Source organism: Opisthocomus hoazin, chromosome Z (genome assembly GCF_030867145.1).
Source record: "Opisthocomus hoazin isolate bOpiHoa1 chromosome Z, bOpiHoa1.hap1, whole genome shotgun sequence".
NCBI lineage: Eukaryota > Metazoa > Chordata > Aves > Opisthocomiformes > Opisthocomidae > Opisthocomus > Opisthocomus hoazin.
The window spans coordinates 1,239,966-1,267,469 of NC_134454.1; the positions used below are offsets into that span (position 1 = coordinate 1,239,966).

The 27,504-nt window shown below is 40.6% G+C and overlaps 1 protein-coding gene across 15 annotated transcripts in view; it reads right to left on the reverse strand.

The window, feature by feature from the left end:
* The window catches only part of MEF2C (myocyte enhancer factor 2C), a 130,267-nt gene that overhangs the window by 22,041 nt on the left and 80,722 nt on the right, over positions 1-27,504 (reverse strand). For 9 of the 15 annotated variants that reach the window (XM_075411427.1, XM_075411415.1, XM_075411413.1 and 6 more), the window contains 3 exons: positions 18,860-19,003; positions 11,744-11,930; positions 10,548-10,595 (listed from right to left, as the gene is read on the reverse strand). In XM_075411427.1, coding sequence (XP_075267542.1) covers positions 10,548-10,595; positions 11,744-11,930; positions 18,860-19,003 — 379 coding nt within the window. Of the gene's footprint in view, positions 1-10,547; positions 10,596-11,743; positions 11,931-18,660; positions 18,799-18,859; positions 19,004-27,504 lie in introns of all 15 variants that reach the window. The other 6 variants (XM_075411425.1, XM_075411422.1, XM_075411418.1 and 3 more) reach the window with 3 other exon arrangements.

The following is a 27,504-nucleotide window of genomic DNA, read 5'->3' on the forward strand; positions in this document are numbered from 1 at the left end:
CAGAGGTACAAAAATATACTGGATGAAAATACCTTTATGGTAGTCCTAGAAGAACGAAGAACCAGACACATGCTTTATATGTCCTTTCTTTGATCTCCCTTTCATTTGCTCTCATGCTTTTCACTGACCATATGGGCTGAGAATTTACAAGATCTTCAGGAACCTGGGATGACTGCCTCCCATTAATTTTAATAGGAAAAGAGCTTTAAAATTCTCAAAGGAGTTTAAATAAATATTAATGGTCACTTCAAGTTTCCAACAAGTATATGTTCTTACTTGTGGATATTATCATAACTCTTCCAAGAAGAATATGTACATTCCATTTCGTGGAGGATTCCTGCTTCTTACTGGGTTATGTCAAATGCACATCACATATATAAGACATTATGACTGACCAACAAGCCTCTCAAAAAGAATGTTAAATTTAGAGTGAATCTATATCAACATGAGAGCCAACTATGCTATTATTTACCTCAACTTCAAAATACATGTAGACATAAAAGAATCAATGCAGTAATAGAAATTTTGCTAAATTTGCACCCAGTTTTACGCTCTTCGCTCAGTTAATTTACCCACTTCCTGGAGGAATCATAATTGTTCTTAACAGTAATTAAAAGGCAACGAGAGGGTCCTTTTCTCTCTTATACCTTACGTTTAAATTTTTTTTTTCTAATGCATACACACTGTTGGAACAGGCTATGGTTTACCACCCAAACCAAATAGATACGAACAATAAAGCACTAATGCCAGGAAGCTGTACTGGTGCTCACCTAAACATAGTTTTTAAAAGAAAATAATAATAATTGAGGATTCTTCTTCACACGTTGTATGCTACTGATTTCACAGCGTATGACCTCTACCGACTGAAAGTGGTAGAAGAAAATCAATCTGCAGGTACGCTCACCCAGAAAAAAGAAAATCTTAATGTTAAAATAGCTGCCCATTCCCACAACATTATGCTAATGAACCTTCTTTACTGAATGACTGGGAGTCAGCTCAGACGATGTGGTATAAAACCTACTGACTTTGTGTGAAAGAATTCTCAAGCACCTTGTGAAATATCAGCTGCTTTTTCAGATTAAATAGGATGAAAGTGCTGTGAATGCACAGACATTTGGAAGAATGGGAAGAGAATGAGGAGACAACTATCTCAGCAACTTGTGGTTACAGCTTTAGAAACCAGCCATTTAGAAACAATGTAAATAAAAAGGTAGAGATTCCTACAACAACGTAAGATGAAGCTGATGTCCAGGTCTCTCTCTTACTCACTCATTCTTGCCATACAGTTGGAAATTCCTGATCTTTAAGTCTAAAGCTACATAAAGGGCTCTAATGGCACTATATCTGTCCTGGCTGGGAAAAAAAAAAGACAGTATTTGGGAATCACTGAAGGATTGTTCACATTGCTAATAGTGTAGGCAATTTAGGTGTACATGAGGGCCACCTGCACTGGGACTGCACAGAGCTAAAGGTTACAGCGTGCTTCCCATTCTGTGATTCTGGATGTTAGTAAGATCTCATTTTGGAAACGAGGAAAATCTGCACTGCTTCCACTGCAGCAGAGCCAAATGACCTCCTTAAATTTCCCAAGGAAAACTGTGTGTATGATCTGCTTCTATTTGTAGTTATGAAGAACGGGACTTTTCTGTTCTGTGGCTCACAATTTTAGCTTGTGCTATGTTTCTGGGCTCGTTCAAGTACTTCGGCTCAGATCCTCCAGTATGGGTCTTGCTGCTAAATCTTGTGTTGAGTGTCATCAACAGTCCTCTAACCAGTCCCATGGGCCTGATACAGATGCCCACCCACGGGCCAACACCCCAGCCTTCGTCCCCATCCCCAGGGAGGTGCCGGATGCCTGGGGCTGGGTCTGTCCCCGGCTGTCCCCTCGCCTGCCCTACATCCCTGAGGCAGTGGGATGGGTCCTCCCTACGAAGACCTGCCCTTCCACCCCAGCAATCACCACCGTTCCCAGCCCCCAGCTGCCCCCAGCCCCCCGGGTGTCCTTGCAGCGTGTTCCTCATCATGCAAAAATCAAAAACCAACTCTTCCTCTTCAAATCTTCACACCAAGCACTGCCAGCTATCTTAATGAACTGTTTACACAGATGAAGTGGTCAAAATTATTTCTAACCCTTGCACTAGTCCCATAGAAAATTTGGAACCTCCTTTCAACCCACTTCATGTAGAATATTTGCAGGTGCACACAACTATTGCTGAACAAAGGCATGCGTGTCCCACACTGCAGCAGCTGAGCTCAGCTTTCCTTCAGGACAGAGAAGGCTTCTTGGGCATAAGCTGAAAGTAAAGAAGTGGCTCTTTGGCCACTTGACAACGTGGAACACGTTGCAAAACACATTTCTGAAAATCTAAGGAGATGCCATGAATCCAGGAGGCTAGAAATATGAGATGCTTTTTCAACCAAATGGAGAAATAGATGAGCTTATTCAGATGTAGAATGAAAGACCATGAGAACAGAAACCTGACCTCCGTATCACAGATCATTGCACTTCATGCAAATACTTTACTGCTGAGTCAAGTGCATAGCGAAGTACGTGGCAAACTAACCTGACCACCAACGCTGCGGTGAAGTTTTGTTGCTATAATAAAATCTGTATTTAAATGTTTCTGAAGTAGTCCTTGCACTAAGTATTCTCCCACTTTTGTCTAGGAGTTCACACCTTAATGAAACAGATGTAAAGGTGACACCTGACTGTCTACAGAATTAGCCTGTGGCTACCCACATAAGGAACTGTGATCAACCCTCCGAAACGCTTCTTATTCCAATTAGGTTTCCCAAGCTGCAGGCAGATATTTCAGCACATCTCTGGACTCCCTCCTTGCAGCCTTCAGAACAGGGGTATATCACACAGGCAGTGAGGGTCTGCTGCAACTTATACACGAGAGAAGGGGGAGTGCTTTTTCTTCTCCAAGCATGATCACACCTGTTCCTCCCTTTTTTGCTCAGCAAAGAAACAGAGCAATAGATGATCCAAGTCCAGGTACTGTTTGTGGTTTTTTTTTGATTTGCAGCACTGCTACTGTGTCAGTATGCTTATATTCTTCTATGGTCTGACCATAGCATCTTACTATTTGCTTTCATGATTCTGTAATGGCATCTCATTTCAGGAATCTCAGAGGACATAGCTTTAATGCAGAAACACTATCTTTCCTCTGTCTTTACTTCTGATTGTGTTGATTCATTTATTTCCACTTCCACAACCCTATTCTGTTCTAACGTGGTTATTTATCAATAGCTACGCTCATCTTAGAACCTGTAAATCTCAGGTTGTCTTGTTTGGCTTGAAGCTTCACCTAAGCAGCACAGTAACTAAGTTGTAAATACTGAGAAAAATAACTTAAGAAAATTACACAGTGGTCTTCAGTTCTGTGCTTCATGAATGTCATATGTCTGTAGTTCAAACACGTGGGCACTGCACTGTGAGCATCAGAAATATATTCCTGAGTGTTTTAAGTTTTCCAGGTCCAGACAAAACAACAAAGCCTGCCACGGGCGCTGTATCTGCTACCAGGAGGAGCAGGGACGGTGCCATGTCCCCGATGGCGTGCAGCGCTCCCTCTCACTGCTCCCATTCGCGAAGGTTAGTCCGCTGCGCAGTGGTCTTCCACACTAAGGTTTAGTCTAGCAGGAGAGGTCAACACCAAAAATCGAGGGTGGATTTCGGTAGCGGTTACCCAAAATTTACCTTGCACAAGAGCTTTTCGGAAAATCTTGCTGTAACTGGCTTAGTCCTGATCTCTTAACATGTGCGGGATGCCCGAGACGCATCTGGTCCTCACTCACCTGACACAACTGCCTCTCCAAAACGCGTGCTCAGGACTTAGCTGGCCTCTCATAGGTTGTTTCTAATTCCAGTAAAGCAATTAACTAATGTATATCAGGAGCATGTATCTTCCTTCATCCTGTATGCTAGCTGAAAAGATGCCCTCTTCTAGTCATGTTTATGCAAAAAATCAAACAGTATTTTTTCTTTTTTCGTATGAGCAGTTCTAGAGTCAGAACAAAGGAAAAAAAAAACTGACTTATGTCAGAGAGAAAACTATATTACTGAAAAATATAATATTTTCTGAAGATATATAGGAGAAACATACAAGCCTGGGAAGAGTAGAGGACTTCTCTCTCCTTCTGACTGCCTGAGTGAAAGTCTTTGACAAATCATCTGCTTTTAATAAACTATTTTCTGATGACAAATATCTTCCTTTTTTGGGTGCTTGAAATCAATGATAATTTTGGGGAAAAATGCCTTTTTAATGAAAAATATTTCAAGATAAGAAGTTATTCCAATTATAAAATGAAGACACTATTTGAAAATGTACTTTCTTGCTTCCCTGAAGAAATTTTAGAAATAACTGTTAACATTTTTTTCATAAACATATAGCTAAATTGTTGATTTTTGTTAAGTGCACAATTTTTCAAAAATGAAGAATGCATAATTTAAAATTCAATGTCAGGAAAGTTTAAGGACCACATCTATTAAAGACAAAAGGTATATACTTCTATTTTTAAGTTATCTACGTTATTAAACAGGTATACACAGAGAAGGAAAGTATTTTGCACATAGATAACACTAATTAGGTTTGTGTTGAAATTTAAGTAGCTGCAAAGAAAAGATGAGTAACAGAGCCATCCTTGTCTCCTCCAGCTTTTATTTCTGGGAGACTGTTCAACCGTTATCAAAGAAAAAATGAGCTTGCAAGAGATCTGGAAAACAAATGGAAACTATGGATTTAATATCTTAATTGGGGAAACGTGTTAAAAGTTAAGGGGCAGGGGTCACACTAACTGCCAGGAGCTTCCACGTGTGGTTGCAGTCCCCGCTTCAAGAGGTTAAAAGCATTTCTTGTTTCCTTTCTCAGAGCAAAGTCATTGCTGCATTCCAGATCCAGGAGCCATCAACTATCTCTTTCAGGACTCAGGATAGGCATGAAATCCAGATGCTTGCTAATTTGCAATGCCTTCTTATATTTTCTGAATTTGAATGAGAATATGGACTGCAGTGTGTAACAGAAGACAGTGTGGTGTCTTAATGACCAAGAACGCAGACAAAAAAACAGAGAAACCCCTGTCTCACTGAAATAAAGCATAAAATTCCCCCAAACTTCACTAGCAAAAGGATTTTGTCTAAATAATCCAAATTATTCTTGAGGAACATTTGAAACTGCTTGTCGTAAAGGAAAAGAAGTCAATCACGCCTGTCTTCAAATTCTCACTTACAAAGAACCACAGTTTATATGACTCACTTAATTGTTCATCACATGTGAACTTAGGGCTTTCTCCCTTTCAATCCTTTCAAGCTGTCATTTTATAAATACAAATATTGAGACACTGTGGATTAGAGAGATGATGAGACAGAGAACAACTAAATAAATTACTAAGTCAACACTTGCACAACTGATGGAAACTTAACAAAGGCCAAACTTTCACAGATTTTCACCGAGGTCTACTCAAAATGAGGTTACGTGGCTCTCTGTTGGTAAAGAGGTCACATAAGTTTGCTGAAAATATATGCATCCAACCTTTGCATAAGACACCCATTGCAAGATTTTTTTTGATTTTTACATGGACAGCAGCATCTATCCTTTCAATATTATTCTCAGCGTTTCACTGGTGTGATTTTTACTTGTGTGAAGAGAGTCTGAATGAGCTGTATAAAACAAGTAAGTTGCTTAGGGTAGAAATAGGACTTAATTTTGGAAAGGCTTGTGTTGACTGCCTACACAGATATGAAATTCAGGTTCTGTTAGATGGACTGTTTCCTTCCTAGGAAACAGTATCAGAGCTGTCAAGCAAGTTCCAGCTTTCTTCCTGCTTGATCACAAATTTCCTACCTGTAGGTACTTCCCGTAAAACACTGGGAAAAAAGGTATCTATCCTCCTTAAAATGAGGAAAGCTTGGCAAACAAAGACTTAGTGGCATAACATGAGTGGAAAACGAGAAAAGATAAATGAGACCTGTTATGTTTTTCATTTCTTATCCCCCTCCATGGTTTTAAGCCAACCTGCCAATTTATGATTTCTTATTGTTTGGATTTGGCACCGTTGCATTACGAGCTCTGTTATGAATGACTGCATGTTCTTTCTTTTGGACTGTAAACTTCCTTGGACAGGAACTATTGTTTACTATGCTTTTTTTACTGCGTCTTGCCCAATCCTTGGACCAGAGGTCTGTGGGCGACTGCACTCGCTGAGTAATAAGGGAAGGGCAACGACTTATCACCCTCTCCCTGGCAAACCGTGGCCTAGCAGGTTGCCCATAAACTGTGGTTTGAGAATCATTGTTCCAAGCTCACTTGTTTATTTAACATATTCCACACTTGCAGCCCAAGGATTATCTTCTCTTGACTACGCCAAGCATGACTTCAGGGCACAGCAGAGACTGACTATGTAACCTTCTAATTTTTTTTTTTGTTATTTTTAGTATTAGTTTGCTTATTTATATTTATAGTTTCAGAAGACACTAATGCAGCTAGGTGCCTTTGAAATCCTTGCATATTTTGGGGACTGCTTGTAGGCTTATTTGGGCAGATGATTGCTTCTTTTCAGTAAATCACTCATTTTTGAGGAGATACAATCCAGACTGCCTCTACCCTGAGGGCTTATAAATTAACCCCCTCCCCTACTACTACATATATTCAACGTGGTTTGAAATGCTAGTAGAATATGCAATACATTCACCCACAGTCAGTACATGACCAAGAAAATAAAAAGGAGCAGGAAAGCACTAGTGAACTGTGATATTGGCTGGCAGACTGAGGACCTCAGCCCTCAGAAGATGAGGAGGTAACTGTTAGCTTGTGGGTAATTTCCAGAAGGAAATGACTAGCTGCTGATTTGTAGGCAAATATGGGGTTCAGTTATGAAAAAGACATTGGATGAATTTTTCAAAATGTACTACTGATCTTTTCAGTTTCTAACGATTTTAAAGAACAGGTTCAAAGATATTTTGAGGATGTTTGATTTAAAGAGAACAAGCACTTAGTGCCTCTGACAGAATCTGCAGAGTCCCAGGTACTTTTGAAAAACTGTCGCCTTTAGTTTAACAGTAATGACAAGATGGAGGCAGTACAGAAATCAAATAGTGAAACAAATTACAGAAAGTGTATAAACAACTAAAGCAAGTGTATTTTTTATTGTATTCATCCTACATTTAAAACTTGAGATTGAATTTTTCCTTCAGTTTTATTATTTATAGCCATGTAAATCATAAAGAAATTCTGTTGATTTAGATGGGCTTATGCCATTCAAAAGAAAACTTAATTATAAACCACAAAATGTCTTAATCTGAAAACACTACAAGAAAAGAAAAATATAATCCGTTCTAAAAATATAACTCAGTCTGAAAACCAGAATTTTAAAGAACACATGCAAAGAAATGTGTCCCTAATACTGCCGTAGTTTGATTTTAAAACTATTGAAATATTTTTAATGTTTTAATCTTTAATCAGGCTTTCAACATAGATATTGAGCCACTGAAGAAAACTTGAGTCCAGATAATTTACAGTACTAAAACTTCATAGATATTATTCATTTGTGGTCAAGTTACTGTTAAGTGGTATTTCTAGAGACTGCTTTTCCTAAAAATTAAAAGAACTTCACATAGTCTATTATGTAAATACATAACATGTCTCTTGGTGTTCCTATCAGTTATGGGGTAAGCTAGAATGGTTTTAGAGCATACCAGTTTGGGTCCAAAAAGCTCTTGCTCTCTCTTTCAACCAAAAGCTTCTGGTTTGAGAGAATAGGGCCAAAGACATTGCTGTATTTATAATTTAGCAACTATACTAAATGTGAAGTTCAGTCCAATTTTGTTGGTAGTTGCTGCTGTCACATGATGATAGAAACTATTCAATCAGCATTTGGCTAAGAATAAATATACTTTAACAAACCTGAGATAACCTTGGTTTAACTTAAAAATACCACTGATGGTATTTAGTTGTGTAGGATAATGAAGAAGTAGTCAGCTTTTTAAAGTTCTATTTACATCTTGGGTTGACTCCCAAGGTAAATTGTGGATGATTTCAGGGTTATTACTTGAAATAATCCAAACCAACAAAATAACATACTTCTCCAAACACAGGCTTAACTAATCTTTTTCCATTTCTGATATTGCAGTCATAATACAATTTGTTACAATTTAATTTGTTAAAGTAGTTCAGAAACTGAGGCCTGCTGTTAGTAATCAAAAGTAGTTTCATTTTGTAACGGCAGAAGTGAAACTCTTCAGACTCCTCTTCCTGGAGTATGTTATTTTGAATATATGCTATTTTTGGACACTGCAGAAAAATGCAAATTCATAATGTTCTAATTGGGCCAGAAATATGAACCCCAATAGATTAAACCACATGATTGTGCTACCAGCTTCTAAGATGCCAAACAGAAAAAGACACAGAGGTCTCTGTTTCTTGTGAAGTATGATGAACAAAGAGAACTTTTCATGTTTATTCTTCTGCACCCTAAAGAAAGAGGACTGTCCAAAATAGTGCCATTGTGGAATGATGCAACTAAGACAGAGGATTCAACCTTATAGTGACCTCTTCATCATCCTTCAGCCCGGTATCAAATTCTTCCTACTGCTCTGCATTTAAGAGATTTCAAAAACACTTCTTTAATGGTGTTTAAAGCTCTTATTGCCAGATAAAGAACAAAGACTATTTGTACGATTAAATATTTATGATGCATTCCTAGCAATGCCCCTCATATACACACCCCTCAAATCAATTGCCTACTCCGAGTTACAGTGCTTGAGAGCTTAATGCACAACACTGCATGCAGGATACACAAATTCTTGATTTGTGAGTAAATAACCAAGCTATACCTCATCCTATGCTTATATATGCTTTTAATATATTCCCAAGAAAACAATGTGTTTAGAAACAATATGCATTTTCAACAGGCATATTGATATACAGATTTTATTAAGCAGAAGGATTTTGTGCAAATGTATGTTTAGAGGAACTTTTATTTTGGCATGTGCCCCTTGTAAAAGAAAACATTGCCCCCTTTACGAATTGCTTTCCAGTGTCTTTGTGAAGGAACGGGGAGACCATTAACGAGGCCGGGATATTTCTCAGTCAGCCGGCAGAGGGAGCCCCGCAACAGGGCAATCGGGTCCCTACCCGAGTCCCTTCGTCGCAGTTCCTGAAGTTTCTACTGTACAGGAGGTTAAAGTGAGACGAAATGCGAGCATCACCCTAATGAATCTTTCTCTAGCTGTGTTTCACAGGCTAACAAAAGATAATTAACAAAACTGTAATTTTCTATCATGCTTTCTTTTGTTGAGAACAAAGGAGACTAATAGCTAAGTTCCCGTGGTCTGCCTTCCCTACTCCTAAATTAATACGAAATGACCCCTCAAAGCTTCAGCATGTGTTTAAAGTGCCTTTCCGATACAGTGCTGTGCAGTTTCAATTCTGCTGCAAACGCATCACGCAAACATCTGTGACTCATCTATGCCTGAAGACAAAAAGGGGGTGGTCTAGCACAGGCTGAGAAGAGCCAAGAAAGAAAAGATCACCATACCCGGAATTTCTTTATAAGACAACATCAAAATGGGCATATGCATCGGCCTTGGTTTGTAGTGCACAAAATGGACCTTCCAACTGTTTTTCCATGCAGTTATTTCTGAGAGCAGTTAACCCAGCGAAACTGGATGTGCTCCATGTTTTACCACTCAGCTTATTTTCTTCGAACATATGTGTTTACTTCTCAAACTGAAGCAGTAATCTTGCCATTGTCTTTTGTAATCCGTATTTGTAATAATGCAACATTGCTGACATTGCTAACAAACCACTGAGTTTACTGAGCAAAGGGGACTACTCTGACAACACCGCTTTGATAACACAGACCTCAGCAAGTACAGTTCTCATTAGTTCTACGGGAGCAGGACTGAAGGGGCTAATCTTTTTCTCTGCATGGGTATTTTGAAAATCCTTTCTCTGTTGTGTACCAGAGCACTTAAGTAAATATATAAAACTAAGCTTAAGTTAATTACTGATTATTTAAGTAAATGCTAACAGATTTTGCTGACTAGCAATGGTCTTAAAGCAGGGGTTTGAAATCAAATCTGTGCTCAGCAGACTGAAGGCTAATGAAAGACTCAATACCAAAATCTTTACTCAAGCTTAAATTCATAAAATGAAACCCCAGTTCCACTAAAGTGAATGGAAAAACTCTCTGTGATTTAAAAAGGATCAGGGTTTCTGACACTGGCCTCTGTGTGAGTTTTGCCTGAATAGGGCTATGCAATGGGCCCAGAAGTTTTTACACAAAGGCTGATGTGAAGAAAACCAGACATTTGTATTCATGGAACTCGTTGAGGTGCAAGATTTTCAGCATTGCTGAAAACAAGCCTCCTCCTACTAGCAGGAGAAGCACAAATATAAACTCCCCACTCCCCAGCGGGGGGAAATAAACCGATGCCGATCACTCTCCAGTACTCCACCTCCACTGTGGAGCTATTTTAGGACTCAGCCTTTGAAGGAAGTCCTTTGTTCACTTATAAAAATAAATATAAACTCTTTTCTCTTTACCTGCACTGGTGCCTGCACCGGTTGTGAGGTCCCCACCCATCAGGCCACCTAGGGGGTTGAAATGAAATACTACAAATGAGCACGACAAATGGTAACGGGCAAACATCCAAAACATTTTCTCCAACTTCAAACATCCTGCTCCAGTACCCACCATGGTTTTTCTCTGACTTCAACAGGCAGCAGATCAGACCCATAGTCATACAATTGTAATGTTTAATGTTACCCGTACGAATCATTTGCCTTTCAAGGACAAACGAAATATGTAGTACACAACATTTCATTATTTCATTTTCATGCTTCCACGGCATATGAAAAATCAATTATACTTGAAAGTTATGTATAGTAGTCCTTCATTTGAAACCTATCTTTAGTTCAGCGTTAGTCAGAAAAGCAAAGGCTTCCACATAGGACTGGGAGGAAGAGACTGAAAGTTCCTGGAGAAGAATGTAACTCAGAAGCTACAATACATATTTACATCGCTTTTCATGTTAATTTCATCAACATTTCACAGACATTCACTCTAAGGATTTTTAAACTTCTCTTTGCTCTTGGGGACCTCAAATGGTTCTTTGAACTCATTGTACTTAAGGATGTTGCTTCAGCCAGACAGATTGAATGAGCTTAATCCCCATTTATGCTATTCAGAGGTGAGCCCTCACCTCCGTCAGAGCAAAGCACAGCCTCTTACTCTACAAGTCACTCAGGCACAGAGCTCAGCTAGCATTTACCCATCAAGAAACTTGTGAATGCATAAATAATAATAAATTCTGTGTTTAGCCTCTAGACTGATGACTTCAGTAACGAGTGTCCCTGTTCTTCTTGCTTCAACCTGTTTGCATTGGCTACATTTTCTCCCCTGACCCCTTAAGCTTTATGGTGTAGCGAGTTCTTGCATGAACAAAGCTGCAAAGCTGCCTTTTTATGAAACAGCAAATTGTCTGCCTTTTTATCTTTTATTGATTTCCCTTAACCTTAGTCAATATTCAGCTTTTTCTATAACCTTTTTTTTTTTTCTTTTTAATTTTCTAAATTTGGAGTAGAAACCCCTTTTGATTTTTCAACACAGCAATTTAGGACAAACCGCTATGGCTGGAAAAATCAGAGTTCTTTTTCTCAGAGTACAGTTTCAAGTGACTTAAGGCACACAAGCAGCTGATAAAAGAGCACTTAGAGGGATGGCACTGAACAGAGCCTACCTGTGTTACCTGCACTTGGAGGCCGATGTGTCACGCCAGGAGACATGCTATTTCTTTGCAAAGAAGGATGAGCCAGCGGCAAAAGGTTGGGGTTTCCCAGCGAGCTGACTGGGTTACTGTATACCAGACTGTTGTGGTTGGACACTGGGATAGACACTGGCATCTCAAAGTTTGGTGGTGGAACAGCCTGTACAAGCAAAAAAGGGAAACAAAGATGAGAATAGTACAGAAGTACAACAGCCTTCAAGTACAGTTACTCTATATTTAGTTCAAATATTTTGTAGTTGGTGGTTAGAATATTTACACTTGTCCCCCTCCCCCAAGCTTCAAGAGAAGAATTTCAAAAGATTTCCCAAGGCTTTCAAATACGATTTTTCAAATCATGATTCTGTCTTCTTTTAATGCAGGTTACACATTTACTTTGTAAGAACCGGAAAGATATTTTTTTTTCTGTTTAAAACAAAACCCTGCTTCATGAAGCTTAATTTTCTTTTCCTTTCATTCTGTGAAGTCGTAACTGCTCGCTTGTGATATCTTAATCTAGTGTCACAGATGACTGCAAGATCAAAGGTACGTGATTACGATGACTTCATCACATGGAGAAAAATTAGAAGGGGTGGAATGCAAAAGGGAAAGCTTTAATTTCAGCTAGTGTTGCTTTAGCAACCAGAACGATTCCAAACCACATTAAAGGCACCAACACAGTAAATTACTTATTTAAAAGTTTCTATCTTAGCTTGGAGGAACTTAGAAGAAACAAAGTTCTACTCAGGGACAGGCAGCAAATACAGGAACTTTGGACACCCATCAGTCTTTGGGTTCTTTGTGATTTGTTTTTTGTTTGTTTTTTTGGGATGTTATTTTTTTTGGGGGGGGGGAAGGTGGTGTTTGATGACACCTTTTCAATATACTGTCTTTATACTTTAAGGCAGGATCCTCTCCTGAGCCACTTCCCTTTGCAAGAATCCCTTTAAAAAAAGAACCACATTATGGACCACTCTGACTGAGTGTGTGAGGAGATGCAGTACCTGATTCTGATTATGCTCTTAGAAAGCCCAACTCAGGTCTTTTTGGTTGATTGGGAGTTTTGTTGGGTGGCTGTTGCCTGAATTTCTTCCAAACTTATGACTCTGGTGGCATTCAAATAAGTTACACCTCCAGACTTAATTTACTTGGTTTTAAAACAATTAATTTCTTTCCTTTGTGAAAGGAAAGAAAACTTTTTTGGAATTGCCTGACAGCATTTTAAACATTCAAATACCTGAATGCAAATGAAGTGCACCTTAATTTGCCATTTAATAATCTTGTAAGCTTCAGGAGTCTAAACTTACCAAAAAGCTCTTTAAACCAGCCTTCAGAGGGAGGAAATCACAGATTTTAATTTTGCTGCTGGCAGCTGATAGTACTGGTAAGTCTTCAAGGACCTAGAGGGAGTATGTAGCGAGCTGGACACATAATCTGCTGTGTCAGGCAACAGAGGCACCCTGACCTTGTGCCACCCACACGTCTCTTCTCCGGCTGGCCAGAGCTGTTGGCTGTGCCCTGCGTACTACAGCCCTGGCCGTCAAATTACAGTTATCCCTTAAGGTCCTATTTATTTATTTATTTTTGTCCTGTCCCCTTTCTAGAGGCAGACATAATTTTGCTCCAAATATAGAGGAATCATTTTGCTTAACCACTGAAACACACAGCAAGATTTTAGTTCAGAGTATGATGTGAAGGACACATTACACGAATGCCTGGAGACTTATTTCACAGCGTTAATTTAGCTGTGAAACCCTCTACGTGGCCTGGCTTTGTGAGAGACGGCCATAGCTTAGGGGCTGAGATCAGGGAAGGCACTCGAGCAGACGGACTTGCTGGCTTTGCTCCCCAGCCGAGGCTGCACGCTGGGACTTGATGTCCCTCGCCCAGAAGCTGAAGAGCAAGGGCCGTATTTTTAATAGAGTTCATTGGTTTAAGTAGAAGTGGGAAGGAGAGGTGTCTTGGGGTTCTACATGTGCCGCGTCTAAGGAGCAAAACTACACGTGGTGCTAGGTCTGTGCAGGGATCCTGAAACGTATTAACGTTTGTGTACATTCATGTTTGTGTCTCACAAATAGGAAAAAAGAGAATAAATGATTCTGTGATGGAAAAGGTAATTGCTGAAGTGTGTTCTTTGTTTCTTTCAGAAGGAACTTTTTTTTTTTTTTCCCTGCGGATGTTCTTACAGTTGAAGTCCAGCTCAAAAGCTGCATGTGTGACTTGTCTTCCAAAGGACAGTTAATGAAGTACACAGCATAAGGAGTACCGGTGTATGTCACGACTGAGGTCTAGGCTTCTTGGAAATAGGTTCACACAGCATAATCCGAAACTTTTTATCATCCTGAAAGTATGTTTTGAAGCAAGGCATTCTCCTTCACTTGGCCACAGAAAGGCCCAAGAGGTTGCCAAATCCCATGTAAGCCAGAAGCGCATCGCTGCTCCTGGGACTCAAGATCAGCCGCTGCTGCTGGTTTCTGCCTTTTCAAAAGGTTTTAGCCAGTCAATTCACATGAGGATAGCTGTCTTAGCTCCACGTCCAGCCTGATGTGAGACATGGACATGCCAACATGGAGTCTCTTGTTACTGCAACGCTCAGGACTGTGGTGGAGATCTCTGCCAGGTGGCTTCCAGCACATGGTCCTGCCTGCTCGAGTGCCAGCCCACACCGGCTTGAGCATCACCCACTTTGACACAGTGCCTACTTCACCTCTGTCATGGGAGCTGTGAACTCTGCCCTCGGAGCCTGCGTAGACACCAATATTGCCTCTGTTTTCTTATTTTCCTAGTCCCAATTTCTGTTGAGTTATCTAAATTAAAACACAGGTACAAATGCAAATCTGAAGGTTTTGCCAATCCTCAGCAACCTTGTCTGCTTTCATCTTTATGCTCTGTCTTTCTTCCATGTACAAACCAAACCCTTCAAGGGCTGGAACCTTATTTTTTTCTGCGTTAGTACAGCACAAAAGAGCTCCAGTCTTGGTTGCTTTTGCGGCTGCCAGTCTCACTAGTCATCACTGAATCATACAAACATTGCTGAAACTGTTAACTTTCTTTTCGTCATTTTAAAAATATTTTTTTAAAATGGTTACATTATTTTCTTAATTTCTTTAGTTTCAGGTTTTATTTTCACCATTTTACCTACTGTCTGGTTATCCTCACATCTAATTACAGAGTACTTCATAGGCAATTTTATCAGGGCAAAGCCAGTTTACTCTCTGCTTTGCAGCATAATACACACTATATCTGGAATACAGTAGGTTTTTTTATTTTCCTCAGTAGTCAAAGGTTACAGAAAGAAGTCTGTCTGGGTGAGCACCGGTATTAAACAGTGTCTTTAGCCAGTTTTGCTCTGGCTGCCCAAATTTTGTTACACTCTTATATGTCCACCAAGAACTGCAACCTCCTGCAGATTCCTTAGTCGTTCTCGGTGGTAAGTCACGGGGCATATCTATTCCAGCTAGGCCTGATGGACATTAAAGCTTATGAGGCACTTGTGTAATATCTATATTAGTAAATCAAAATTGCCTAGGAACTGAGGCCATCTGAGGCCACAGAGCGGTCCATGTCCATACTATCAAGCTTTCTCAACCTCAAAATCGTCATGACTACACATAAACTGACAACTGGGAATTGTTCCTGGCCTGGGCTAACGACCAAACGGAGCTCAGAAATTGTCTGGGAGAGCGTGATTTGGCCGGTGCCAAAAGCATGCCAGGGGCTGTTCAATTATTCAGGGCAGAGATAGGCACCTCCTGCTGCCTCCGCACGTTCTTTGCCATTTGCTAATTTACTAACATAGATGCAGCCTTACTCTAAAGCGTATCCAGCTTGCCACATTTCTTTGGTTTGTTGTTTTTTTTTTTTTTTGTCTGTCTTTTCTGCTTTGGACACAATTGCCAAAGAGGGCAGATGGCTCACCGGAGAGGACGCTGTGCTAGATGCGCGCTCCACAAGCTGTGGCATGTCGTGCAAAGCAAAGTGTTGGGGACTCAAAACCCTTGGAAATTAATGGACCAAACACTCTGTGTTAAATATTGCTTTTATTCTTCCCATGTTCAACCAGGCCTTCATTTATTCAGAGACAGAGATACTTATAGCTCCCTTCTAGTGGACTATTTCTGTCTCCTCTGCTTTCATCACTCTTATGAAAACTACAAATAAATGTCTAATTATTATCAGATGTTTTAGAACAATATAAATACTTATCCCCAGAAAATTATCTGAGGAAACATTATTTGCCTTAGCTGTTAGAAGCAAAAGCCAATTTTGTTTTCGTTTGGCTGCTGCTTTACTCTGTTACAAGATCAGGCACAGGCATTGCATTGTTTTGTATATATTGTAAGTAGTGATTTAATGACTCAACTTGGTGACTTTTTGTTCAGTTTTGCTCTCTTCCCTCCCGACCTTCTTGGCTGCCTTTGGTGATCACAAGCAAATGAATATAATTTCCATGACTTCCCTAAGGTTATACTAATTTGTACAGCTAATGACATTATTGTATATAATACAATGCATTTTACATATGTATAAAATGTATATATTATATTTACAAATTTCCATCATGTATTAGCTTTGAGCTCCATCTCTCCCATTACATCTTGGCTTACGCCAAGAGAAGGAGCTCCTGTTGCATCAGGGGAGGACACCTACTGATTCTTCCTTTTGTGGTGAGCAGCTTGACAGAGTGCACAGACCTTGAGCTCTGCATGTGAAGCATTCAGAGAAGGGATATCCTGTCTCACATGAAAAGAAACGCTAACATTTTGCAGTTCTATGTCTCTGAAGTATCTCTGAAGTAATTTCACAAAAAGATAATACGTTGTACCTTGTAACATCCCTGCGAGGTAGGAAGTTACACTATACCCAAAATACAGCTCAGGAAACCAAGTTAATCACGAAGTTAATAGCTGAAATAGGACTATATTTGACATCAAAAGGTTAATTTTAATGAAAGCAACCTGAGGGAGGTTTTTTTTTGGGAGGACGAAAGTGTTGTACCATATTTAGATTAACTGTGTTGTTTCTAATTCCTAGAACTTTCCTAGTTTTATAGAAATTTTTCCCAAATGCTTATAGAGGTAAAGGAAGTGATAGAACTCACTACCACAGGAATGAGTTTTTTTCCAGGTATTTTTCTTTAATGTCTTAAGATTTCAGATGGTTATAACATATGCTGCTTTCTTGGAACAAAAATAGGTAGCATGGCAGAAACAGAGTATCTGAAGGACCACACAAAACACAATTTTTAAGGTGAAAAAAGTAGCTTGGTTAAATACTATCTGATTGAAAATTCCATCGCTTGGATTTGAAGAAGTCAAAGGTCATCTTCGAAAGAGGAAAGGAATGGCAATTGGTGAGAATTTGACATGTAAAAGGGTTAAGCATTCCAGCTTACAACAGTCACCATAAATGCTGTAGTGATCGTTTGTCAAACTGAATTCCATCCTGAGAAACCAAATTCATGGTGACAGCTTTAGAGCTTTTTTTCATGGGAAAAACAGCTATGCAAAAGAAGCAAATAAAAAGGGAAGTAAAAAAAAGGTGGAATATAGATGTGTATTCCTCCCTGATTTTTTATATACATGTTAAGCTTCCTTAACCAGCCATTCCAAATACTAATTTATTAAATTTTGTGCCACCCTGGTCTTTGGGAAAATCGTTATTATTTAAGTTGTTGTGCAAAAATATGTTTTCAATGATGTGAGAACTTCTTCAAAATATAATTAGTCGAGTGAAAATCCTTCTGATGAGAGCTAAGGGAAAGAACACTTACATTGCATGAGACAGAATCTGAGCATCCTTAAGAGGTGTCCTCAGCTTGGGTATCAGATTTTGTATGCGCAATTGACTAGCACTACAGAAGAGACTTCGCTCATTCTGGGTGTGCAGACATTATTTTTGGCAGCTAACCATAAAACCTACATGTGGGAACGAGGGATGAACACATCCAGATGACCTCTTTTAGAAGCAAGCAGTTACCTATGCAAATTCAGACGCTTCTTTGGACCTGGGCAAACCTTTGGTTTGCTGCTTTCTCTTCCACACACTTTTAGAAGAAGGGCCAAATACAACCTCCAAACCTCCACTTTCTTTTTGTTGGCTTTATAAATGTAATATTAAACACAATGACCAGGTGTTTTCCCCTTGTATGTCTTGTGCAAACAAAATAGCACATGCAGAGTTATTTCTCTTAGACATCTGGCAAGGCATATGACTGACGGTTAGAAATTTTGACTTGGTTAAAACAAAATTTAGCTCATGTTAAAGCATTAAAGAAATGCTGACGAGGTCAAAGCAAATTCTCTGATAAAGCTGTAAAATCACCCCAACACGCAAACATGTCTGAATCCTACCATTAGGCTCTCATGCAGTCTGTTTCTCTGCAGCGAGCAAGTAGCTGTAACCCTTCAGTGCTGCAACTGAGCTTAGCAGAGACGCTTGAGAACTGAAGTGACACGCACAGAACGCACTAATTACTATACATAAAGGAATTTCGGTTCTACATCGTCTTTTCTGTATCGCCACAGAAAGTATTCTGTGGGTTTGTTAGCCTGTCCACAAAGAAAGATTTCCATCGTTACTTTTTAGATATAATTTGGGTGAGCGGTGTGGTAAAACAGTTCTGTAAATCAAGTGAATATAATGTATATACGTATATTTCACTTCCTTCTGTAGGTTTCCCCTATTGTAGGCTTTGTCTGCGTGTCAGAGGTAGAGACTTGGAAGAAAAATATGTCGTGTGAAACTTTCTGACCACAGTATTTAATTATATATCGGGCTATGAAAGCCCGTTTCCAGCTGAAATGATTTCCTTAAGAAGCCAGAACTGAAAGGGTTATGGTTTGTTACTGCAGCAGTTATCAGCAGACAGCCATCTAACCTTTGGTACTTACAGGTATTTTATGGCTCTTGATCATATTATCAAATTCTTCATTAATTTTTTTGTATTTTTCTTCAGTGCGTGGGGTGAGAGCGTAAGAGGAGTCAGGATCGGGGCTTTCACAACCTTTGTTTTCTTTCTTGTTCAATGCCTGCCAGGTTCAGAGAAATATCAAAAAGTAAAAAAAATGAAAGGGAGCTCAGAGTACTTACACATAATCTTTGCCTGCTGATCATTAGATCAATATCTTCATTAATCTTTCTGTACTTGTCCTCAGACTCAGGGCTGTGACCTACTGAATCGTCTGCATCGGGGTCTGGACTGTCACAGCCATTAAGTCCTTTCTTTCTCAACGTCTGAAATACATAATTTGCAAAGTTCAATCCTTGACACAGGCTGCAAGAAAGACTCAGCAGTGTTACAGTAACCCAAACTGCCCAGCAGTGGAAAGTTTTGCATTGTACTTTAGGGGAGGAACAGTGACCGCAGATCCGTCACACTGATGCTGTGGGTCTCCAATTACGGGGCTGCAAGAGGGGACCGTACAGACCTCTTCCTTCTGAAACTGGAATCCGTCAATAAAGAATGAAGCTGGCAAGCTGGCAAAATGCCTGTGTTAGTACCTTCCCTCCCACCATATCTGACAGCGTTAAGGGGTTAAGGCACCCACCCAGAACGCCGCTCATGTTAACATCTTTACCCATTTGAAATGGACGAACGTTAAAAGCGATGGATGCGTACTGTTTACAGCAGAATACCCTGACGTTTTCCTTTTCTCTAAAGGAAGATACAGGAGGAAGAAATGAAGAAAAAACTGCAGCAAATGTTCTTCACAGAAGGAGGAATACCTAAATTGAATTCTTCCTTTGAACTGGATGTAAGCGATGACATTAGCTATGCCCTGCCGTTCCTAAGTGTATGTTTTTGATAGGACAAGGGGGAGGACAGAGCTGCTAATGTGGCTGTGAAATACCGATTAAGAGCTTCTAGATACGGTGTTTACTTTTTATTGACTCCAGTTACAGTGCTACAAATGCACAGTGCTGAAACTTAATGTACAGGAAAAAGCTGGGCTAAAACAGATGCTTAGTGAAAAGCCAGAATAGATGAATTTCAAGTTCAGCAGCACAAGTCAACCCTCACAAATGTGATCAACATCACCAAGATAAACACCGGAGATGAAAAAACTTAAAACCAGAACGAAATCAGTAGATAACTATTCAGAATGGTCACCTGGCCTCTGATAGGTTTTCAGTGATCTACCTCGACAGAGCACCAAAGACCAGCCATTGGCTTCATTAAGGTAAAAGAATATGAGAAGCAAGTCTTTGTGGCCCCCCCCAAGAACAAGCAAAAGTCAGTATTTGTAAGATTTCTGAAATTTAGCTTTAAGAAATTCCCAGTCAGAATTCAAAGAGTCCATTTGGCTATTACTACTTTATTAGACAGGTTGCAGTTAACTGAGTTGAAACCTGGCTAAGCAACCTCAGTGACCACATACAGATCACACAGCACTCTTGTGTTAATAAGTGGCTATGTTTGTGCTGTGTGTTGGTGTGGGATGCTCTAACTGGCTTCTTTTTCCCTTCTCGGAATGGGTGCCTCTCACCTCAGCTTTCTGTTCCTTTTGGAAAAGCACATTTCCTAATTACTTTCTTTATGGCAATGCCACCATTAAAGCCTTCAAGTATTATAATATCACACCTTGTTTTTGTACTATTGTCTTCATTTATTAAAAATTAAGACTCCATTTTCTGCATTTTACCTGTGGCTTAAGATCAGAGCCCTCTTATTTCTGCAAAAGCTACAAAGCTGTTCTCCTTGTGGAGACACACCCCCTAAACCTCAGGTTTTCATCAAGTCAGCAAAATGACGGCTATCTGCCCTAAGATGTCTGAGCCTTCCCAACCCGTGTTGCAGACCTCTGAAACAGATACAGGCAACTGTGGAAGGCCCAGTGTAGATGTTTCTTTTCAAACTTCACATCTATACAGACTTCTTGCCTAATCCCACGAGGCACAACTGACACACAGACAATTATAAATCCATTTGAATCAAACCATAAGAAGCTAAACCAACCCGATTCTCTACACTGTTTCTCCACTCCCTGTTATCTCTCCTTTATCTTTTAAAAGTTAACTAGCAGAACTAACACAGTCATGTATGATTTCTACTGCTACTGGTTTGACATAAGCCAAGAGGGCTTTTGCAATCAGCTGTTTGGCAGATTTAATAGAGACAATATGACATATTAAAAGTACAACTTCTCTCTTACAACTGAACAACTAATCTCAACTGATGTTCTTCTCTTCGTATAAGCACAAAACAATTGTCCTTTCAACACATAAAATACTCTGTTTTCAAGATCCATTGGATCAAGCTGTCCAGACATAAAATCCAGATCAACACTCTCGGGATCTTTTCTTGAGCTCATCTGAGTTGCTGATGGAGTCCCGCTGCCCATATGGAATCTCTGAGGAATGGGGCTGATGTGGGATGGACGGGATGGCATCCTCAACTCCAAGCTTTCAGATGCCAGTCCAGCTCCTCTGTTTACAAATGGCAATGACCTCTTTTTCTCCCAGAGGTAAACACAACTGCAACTGAATGGGCATAGGCGAGGGAAGGGAGCAGCACAATCGCTATCCTACCAGACGAAGAACAATATGAAAAGACAAGTGTTTTGCAGCCTCTTTGAATCTTTTCCTCTCCCATCATTCCCAAATCCTTGCCTGCTGCATTCACCAGGCTGTGTGTGGGTGAAAGAAGATGCACCTTGTCGTCAGCAGACTCACAATACCCTAAAGCTCTGCAGCTATCTGCTTAGCACTCACATGAAACAGTCACTTCTGTGGTTTGTAGAGGTTCGGGAACACGCTGTCATCTTTTAGATCTCCAGAGGAGAAAAGGCAATGTAACCCAACGAATGTCTTGTAGCAGCCTCCAACAAGAGAACAGATTCCCTCCCAACATAGTAATGTCTTTATTGTCGTAAATATTTTCTTCATATCCTTAGAAAGCAGGTTTCTGCCATACCAGGTGGAGAAGAAGCAATCTCTATTTTCACCAGAAAAGCCAAAGACCAGATTTAGTAAAATCATGCTTGTATTCTATACAAAATTAACTGTAGCCCTAAAGAGTAGAGTCAAACATTTCCCTTGCAAACCCCATCAATTCAGTGTGTTTGGCTGGTACCTTGGCTGTCGTGGTTAATTGAGCTCACTGATGCACAGCACTTCCTCCATCCTGCCACCCCCCCCCCCCAAAAAAAAAACAAAACCCAAACAAACACCCAGAAATTAAAAAAAAAAGAAAAAATAAAGAAAATGCTTCACTGAGTGGGGGTAAGGCTAAGCAACAGAAATTTGCACGAGTGTGTTGCAGTCAGAGGCACGGCTCCTAGCTTTCTGAGTGCTGGAACTAACGCCTGGTTCCCTGTGAACTGTGTTCTGGGGTAAAGTGCAATATCCAGAGAAGCTTCCCTGTGGCTGGGCCTCTCACGGCTTGCCTTGCCCCCTACCCATCCTTCTGCTGATTCTTTGTTGCTTCTGTGTGTAAGGACTCATGCTGCAACACTGCCTTCAGCTAGGAGTCTTTCTGGGAGTAATTTCTGGTCCTCTTTTTCTGCATAAGAACACAAAATTTTCATGAAACTTGCTGGAACTTCATTGTCCGTGGGACCCCTCCCTTCATGCCAGATTTGCTTGGCACTGAATAAAAAATGGAAAAAGCTATGAGGGAAGAGAGAGAAGAAGAGACTGATGGACTGCACAGGCACATGAGCACACACAATCACATACCCGGTCCTCCTCTGGAGAGGAGAGCAGGCTGAAAGTGACTTCTCCCTGCGCTAAGCTACTGAGGGGTATGTAGGACAAATACAACCCTCCTGAGCATCTTAGCTTTATCCCCGGCTTCTCAACAACCAGGCTACAGTTCTGCCTGTTCTGTTGCCTTGTTGGTTGTTTTACTCTCCTCCACACCACCACCTACCACATTATACCTCTCATAAAGGTCCTCACTGTTGTGCTTCAACACATCCGATACCTGTTGGTATAGCACAGCTAAAAGTGGCACTGACCAATATCTAACTGGCCCATCCTTATTCACAAGCTTTCCAGACTCCTTGTCAATTTTTCCTCTTCTCTTCTGCTCTGTGTCACCTCTTGTAAGCAGAGGCTGATTCCGGACATCGGAGAAGACTGGAGTCATTATGAAGACCAACTGGGTTTCGGCAGGCGAGAGTCTCTGACCCAGTCTCACGGTGATTTAGAAATGATTTTTCTTGCCATGTTAAGCTGTCACAGCCTCTCGCAAACCCTGGAAAACAGCCAGACCTATCGCATCCTCCTAGAGATTAGCTAGTTTCCAAAGATTTAATGACTATTCAGGGAATTTTTAAGAGGATAAAATTACACAATTGTATAGTGTATTGCATTCTAGAGAACCCCAAGCCAGATTCCAGTTATTTTTAAAGAAAATAAGCCATTTCTGAACTGCGGAAGCTCTACTTCTTCCAAGCAATTAAACAAGTAATTATATTGGACTCCAATAACCTAAAATCAGCCAAGGCATTTGAAAAACAAAATGGTTAAAGGAAAACAACCTTTGGCTGAAATCTCATACGCCAGCAATTTAGCCTAAATCCTGCTCTACAAATCTCAGAGGAGAAAGTGCTGACTTAGTGACATACTGGCTGCTGTTAAATGAAGTATAAACAACTATTTACTTTCATTTCATACAAAATTTATCATCACTACAAAAGCACACAAAAAATACGGCACTACCAGCCAGGTCTGATTTTATCAAGGCAATGGAAATCATTGCAATGTGAAGGCTTTCAAGAAGGAACAGCCTTCCGTTTTCCTAATGCTGTCTCTGCTTCTGCAGTATGATTCTCTTCTTTTAGCATTTCTTTAACAGGAAGAGTAGCGATGGTTAGAAGTTCAATTTTTTTTCACCCTATCCTTTAGTTTGCCCAACTTTATGGAGGGGTATCTCCTTTCTTCTCACTAGATTCATCTGCTGTGGAGCTGCTTCCCACTAGGGCTTGAGAAGCCACAGATATTCGGGCTTGGAACTGCTCACAGTATGGCTGCCAAACTAAAAAGACCAGGTTGGTTGATAAGTGTCCCAAAAGGTTCAGACCAGCCCACTTTGTCTGTCCCATCTTGATATCTGCTGCACTGAAGACCTAACTATAGCGCAGTTAATCACTGTCTTCATTTGTGCAATGAAAAGTGTGATCTCACTGGCTCTTCATCTGTAATTAAAATTTACAGTATGGGAAAATTCAGAATTACCGGTCTATTTCTACAAATTCCCGTATCTGTTATGTTGTCTAGAAGCCACCACAATGATCTCTAACTCATAACCCCACTAGCGACCATGACAATCCACAGAGTTGTAATTTGGTAAATTATATTCCACTGTCAGAAGACAAGAACCACAAGTGCCCTCCATTTTCCACTATCACGTTCTTTCCTGTATCTGGATGGGATAAATCTTTTAGCCACAAATGAAAAACGTTTTGGTCTCTTCTTTGCTTGCTGGAGCCACATATCTACGTGGCACGGCAGACAATAGCCAATTAGAAAAGAATGATATGCTATTGTGTTCAACTGCTTTATTATTTATAGCCACTCCAAGGAACCTATCCAAGTTTACGAAGGCCCCCCCGAAAAAGCAGAAAATATTTAAATCATGGACCTGATTGGTTTAAGCATCTGTTTGTGCTCTGTGCAACAGAAACGTTAAAGTTCGAAAGCACTGAGAGAAGACAACCTTCACTCTCTTCTCTTGCACAGTTACATAATGATGAAATTTTATGATGAAATTGCTTGATACAATGTATGGTGCAATCAAGTAATGAAAGGTTCTAGTGAAATGAAAAATACAAAGAGGAAGAGATAGGTTGCTATGGGAACCGTCCATCTGAATTCCCTGACTTCTGTGTAACTAAAATCTCAAATTTTATATTCCATTAATGTAGAGTTCTTAGATTTTTACATTTAATAATGAACATAAACCAGTATGCTGGTACTAATGTACTTTAATTGGATGTTTAGGAGAATCAGATAAAACATTATTATACTTACTGTTATCTAACAAGCTCCAGACAAGAAAAAAATGTATACCACTAACAGAGAAAAATGGAACATTTCTTACCTCTTTTGTATAAATCATAATATGCTTTTGTGGTTTATACCCCTTTTTTGAAATAAGCTGCAGGGCTTATATAATAGCTGAACTTCTATAACCACAAGTTAACCTTTTTGTTACTATTTTATTTTCACCGAAGTTTCAGAGAAAAAAAAAAAAATTTCCATTGTCTGGTCCTGTCTGTCTGCCTTCTTGAAACGAACACACGTAAGCATGCTTTTCACCACAACGCACCAAACCCTCTGCTTGGGTTGGCCTCTCATTTTTGCATGCCAAGTGATTATTCTCCTCCTCTTGTGAAACCAAGCAGTGCCGACACCCTTTGCCAGCAGCATCTGCTTCTCTTCGCTTACGAATGGTCGACCAGCATATTACGAATGTCTACACGCGTGTGTGCTGCAAGCTCATCAGGACACGGGGTTTCTACCTGCTTACAGAGTTCAGTCTCTTCTCTTTCGCTCACGCTCTTGACACGTGCCAAGCCGTACCTCTGATATTTTGTAACACCCGCATAAACCCCAATTCACTCGGACCTCGCCGCATCTCCCGCTGCCCCTCCGCAGCGCGTCGCCAGCGTCCGTCTGCCCTGCCCCGGTTACCCCTCCGGAGGGGCGGTGAGGCTGGAGAAGGGGAGATGGCAGACGCTCGCTCTCCGAAAGAAACCAACCACAAGCCCTCTCTTTGATGTTCAGTCCTACCCGCTTGCCGGTGCTTTTCTATTGACTTAAATTACACAGGACAACTTTGGCTTTATAAGTATAAACAGACCGAGGATACGTCAGATTCGGAGATCTCATAGCAGCTAATCCAAACCATGTAACTTTCTGGATTTTCTCAGAAAGAAACAAAAGCAAATCACGTGAAGACTCTAGTGTAAAAGCTTTGTATTAAGATTTCTGTTAATGCACGCAACTAAGCTTACACACCCCTCTGTTCACAATTATTTCACAGGACACGCAAAACACTTCAGCCCATCAGTGGACTTGTAAACTGTTTTTTTAATAAGAATTGGGATATGAATAATTTCCAGGGTTCTAAGTAAGGATATTTCCTCATCCTTCAGGCTTTTCCCATCCGTCATCGTGGCGCAAAAGGTCTGCAAACCCCCACCGATCGCCCCTGGCAGCTGATGTGGGATTCCTACGCCAGCCCTCAATGGAGAGGATCGCGTTTCCCCGGCCTTGACAGAGGAGACGGTCCTAGCCGTCCGGGAATCCGCGGGGGGATCGGAGCATCAAGTGACGGGGCGATGCGGCCACATCCCGTCCGGGATGCAATGCCACGCATCTCCGCCATCCACACCTGCCAGCGCCGGCACCTGCTGCCCCACGGCCATAGATGGCCATCCCACGGCCATAGATGGCCGTCCCTGGGGACACGGCGCCGACCAGGGACGAGCCGCTGCCGGGCTTCAGTGGTCTGGGGTTTTTTGAGGTTTTTGTTTTTGGGGTTTTTTTTTTTTTGGTTTTTCTTCACCCGTGCTGCTGTCACACTTCTCGGCTCTCATGCGGCTGCAGCCTACAGGAACGCAGCATTTGCGCTTTAGAGCTATATATATATACATAAATACAAGTGTGTATATATAGCCAAATATATTTATATACACATATACACACGCTCTGCTAGATCATTTCTCAGCACCTTTTTCTTCAGATCTAGAAGGGTTTTTCAGAAGTCTTCACGCACATGCAGGACCAGCCTCCGTTTGCTATGACGCAGTACAATACCAGGATAATATTGCTGGTTTGTTGGATTAGCGAAGACAAAAAAAGAGATGTGCTTTTCCAGGCAAGACTGGCATTTCCTAAATAATGAATTCATGCACGAGATTAATTGGAGGTGATAAGATCAGTGACACAAATACAATGCTGACCTAGTTGTGATTATGGCTTCTGATAAAACCACCTCTACAGATACATAAGAATTAAAAAGAAAAAAAAAACACCAGCCTTGGACCAAAAAAATTTCTTTTTAAATGTTAATAAAAATTTACTCTATTATGAAATGCACCCTTTACATCCAAAGACTGTGCTAAAATGAAACTTCTGTGCAGCTGGTATTTAAACCTGTAATTTTAAAAGACCGTCAAATTCTGCTCTGTTGTGTTAAAAAACCCTGACAACTTTCCACAGACTGGCTGTTGGTGCTTCATGCACAAAATTAGCAGATTATTTACTTCAGTCAGAAGTATTCTTAGGGTATTTGTGTTTTAGGGATGGAATAGTTATCACTGCTCTTTGCATCCCAACTATTGTAATGCCTTACCAAGGGTTCAAAGGCCTGTCACAGGCACTGTTTCTGAGTAAGGGAAATACAGGAGATGTAGATGACGGCAGAAAACTTCAGCTTGCATCTGCTGTTCTTCCCACCAGTCTATGCACGCTGCGCTGCCCATAAATGTGCGCCTTTTCCCGCAGAACGAAGGCTAGCATGACAGCCTAATGGCAAATACCTCATTTTCCATCCTCTGTCTCCGAAGGCGGATTTTCAGAAAATAAGACTTCCACTGTTTCTCAGGGCTCAGTATTTGTGGAACGACTCCATGAAGACAAAAATTCTATATTCTGGCTACTTCCACTAGCTCGCTGGCAGGATCACCACCAGTCTGCAAGCAGACCCAGTCTGCCAAGGAGTGAAAAGATGGCCTAAAGCCAGAACAGATGCATCTCTGACTCACCTCTTGCCCTTGGCCACA